Source organism: Acanthamoeba castellanii, assembly GCF_000313135.1.
Source record: "Acanthamoeba castellanii str. Neff unplaced genomic scaffold scf7180000084768, whole genome shotgun sequence".
NCBI classification, from domain to species: Eukaryota; Discosea; order Longamoebia; family Acanthamoebidae; genus Acanthamoeba; species Acanthamoeba castellanii.
Window position 1 is genome coordinate 124,738 of NW_004457618.1, and position 823 is coordinate 125,560.

General features: G+C 58.8%; 1 protein-coding gene across 1 annotated transcript; it reads right to left on the reverse strand.

Annotated features, from left to right (window-relative positions):
- Positions 1-361: 361 nt before the first annotated feature.
- ACA1_251920 (uncharacterized protein) lies at positions 362-768 on the reverse strand (the record flags this gene model as incomplete). The annotated part of the gene is made up of 3 exons (XM_004367487.1): positions 362-462; positions 557-641; positions 715-768. The coding sequence occupies 3 exons, from the start codon at positions 766-768 to the stop codon at positions 362-364; spliced, it is 240 nt and encodes a 79-aa protein (XP_004367544.1).
- Positions 769-823: the final 55 nt, after the last annotated feature.

Genomic DNA, 823 nt, shown 5'->3' on the forward strand with positions numbered 1-823 from the left:
CATCGACCTGCCGGCGGGCCTCACCTGCGAGGCCACCAAGGGCTGGTGCGGCGCCGCCAACAAGAAGCGCGCGGTGGGCGACAACCAGGCCAACCAGGCCTGTCCCAACGACCACCTGTGCCTGTCCGTGCCCCAGAGCAACAACTACCCGGCCTACGGCGCGTCCGTGCAGACCTCGGCCGCCGCCGCGCCCACCTCTTTCCTGCTCGCCGCCATCTCTGCCCTCTTCTTCTGATTCAAGCCCTGCGGGGTTTGAGTTTATTTATTTATTTATTTATTTATTGAATCTATAAATTGTCCATTTTTGTCATTCTATTTTTTTATTAATTCTATTCTAAAAGAAAGGGGGGAAGCGGAATGCTCACTTGGGGCTGATGGTGACGGTGATGGTGGCGCCGTCGGTGGCTGTCGGAAGGGCGTACACCCACACGAGGTTCTTGCCCGGCGACTTGGCTTGCACGACTGCGCGCAGAGGAAATAGAGAGGAAGCGGCAACGAGAGGCGGTGAGCTACGCGGAGAGTACCCGCGTATTGGGCAGAGGGGCAGGCTTCGTACTTTGGCTCGGCACGACGGAGACGACGTAGCCGTTGGCGTAGTAGTACTCCTCGTTGAGGTAGATCTCCGTGGGCTGGCTCACCTTCTGATCATACGGGTGTCGATGCGAACCGTTCAAAAGAGTGTTGGGTGTTGGGCGGCGCTAGGAGTAGTGGTACCAGGTTGAGGATATAGGTGAGCTGGAAGACGCCAGTCTCCGGGTCGAAGTTCATCGCGGTCGGCGTGCCGGCGATGGCCCTCGCGTAGGTGCGCGACAGCGCCTTTACC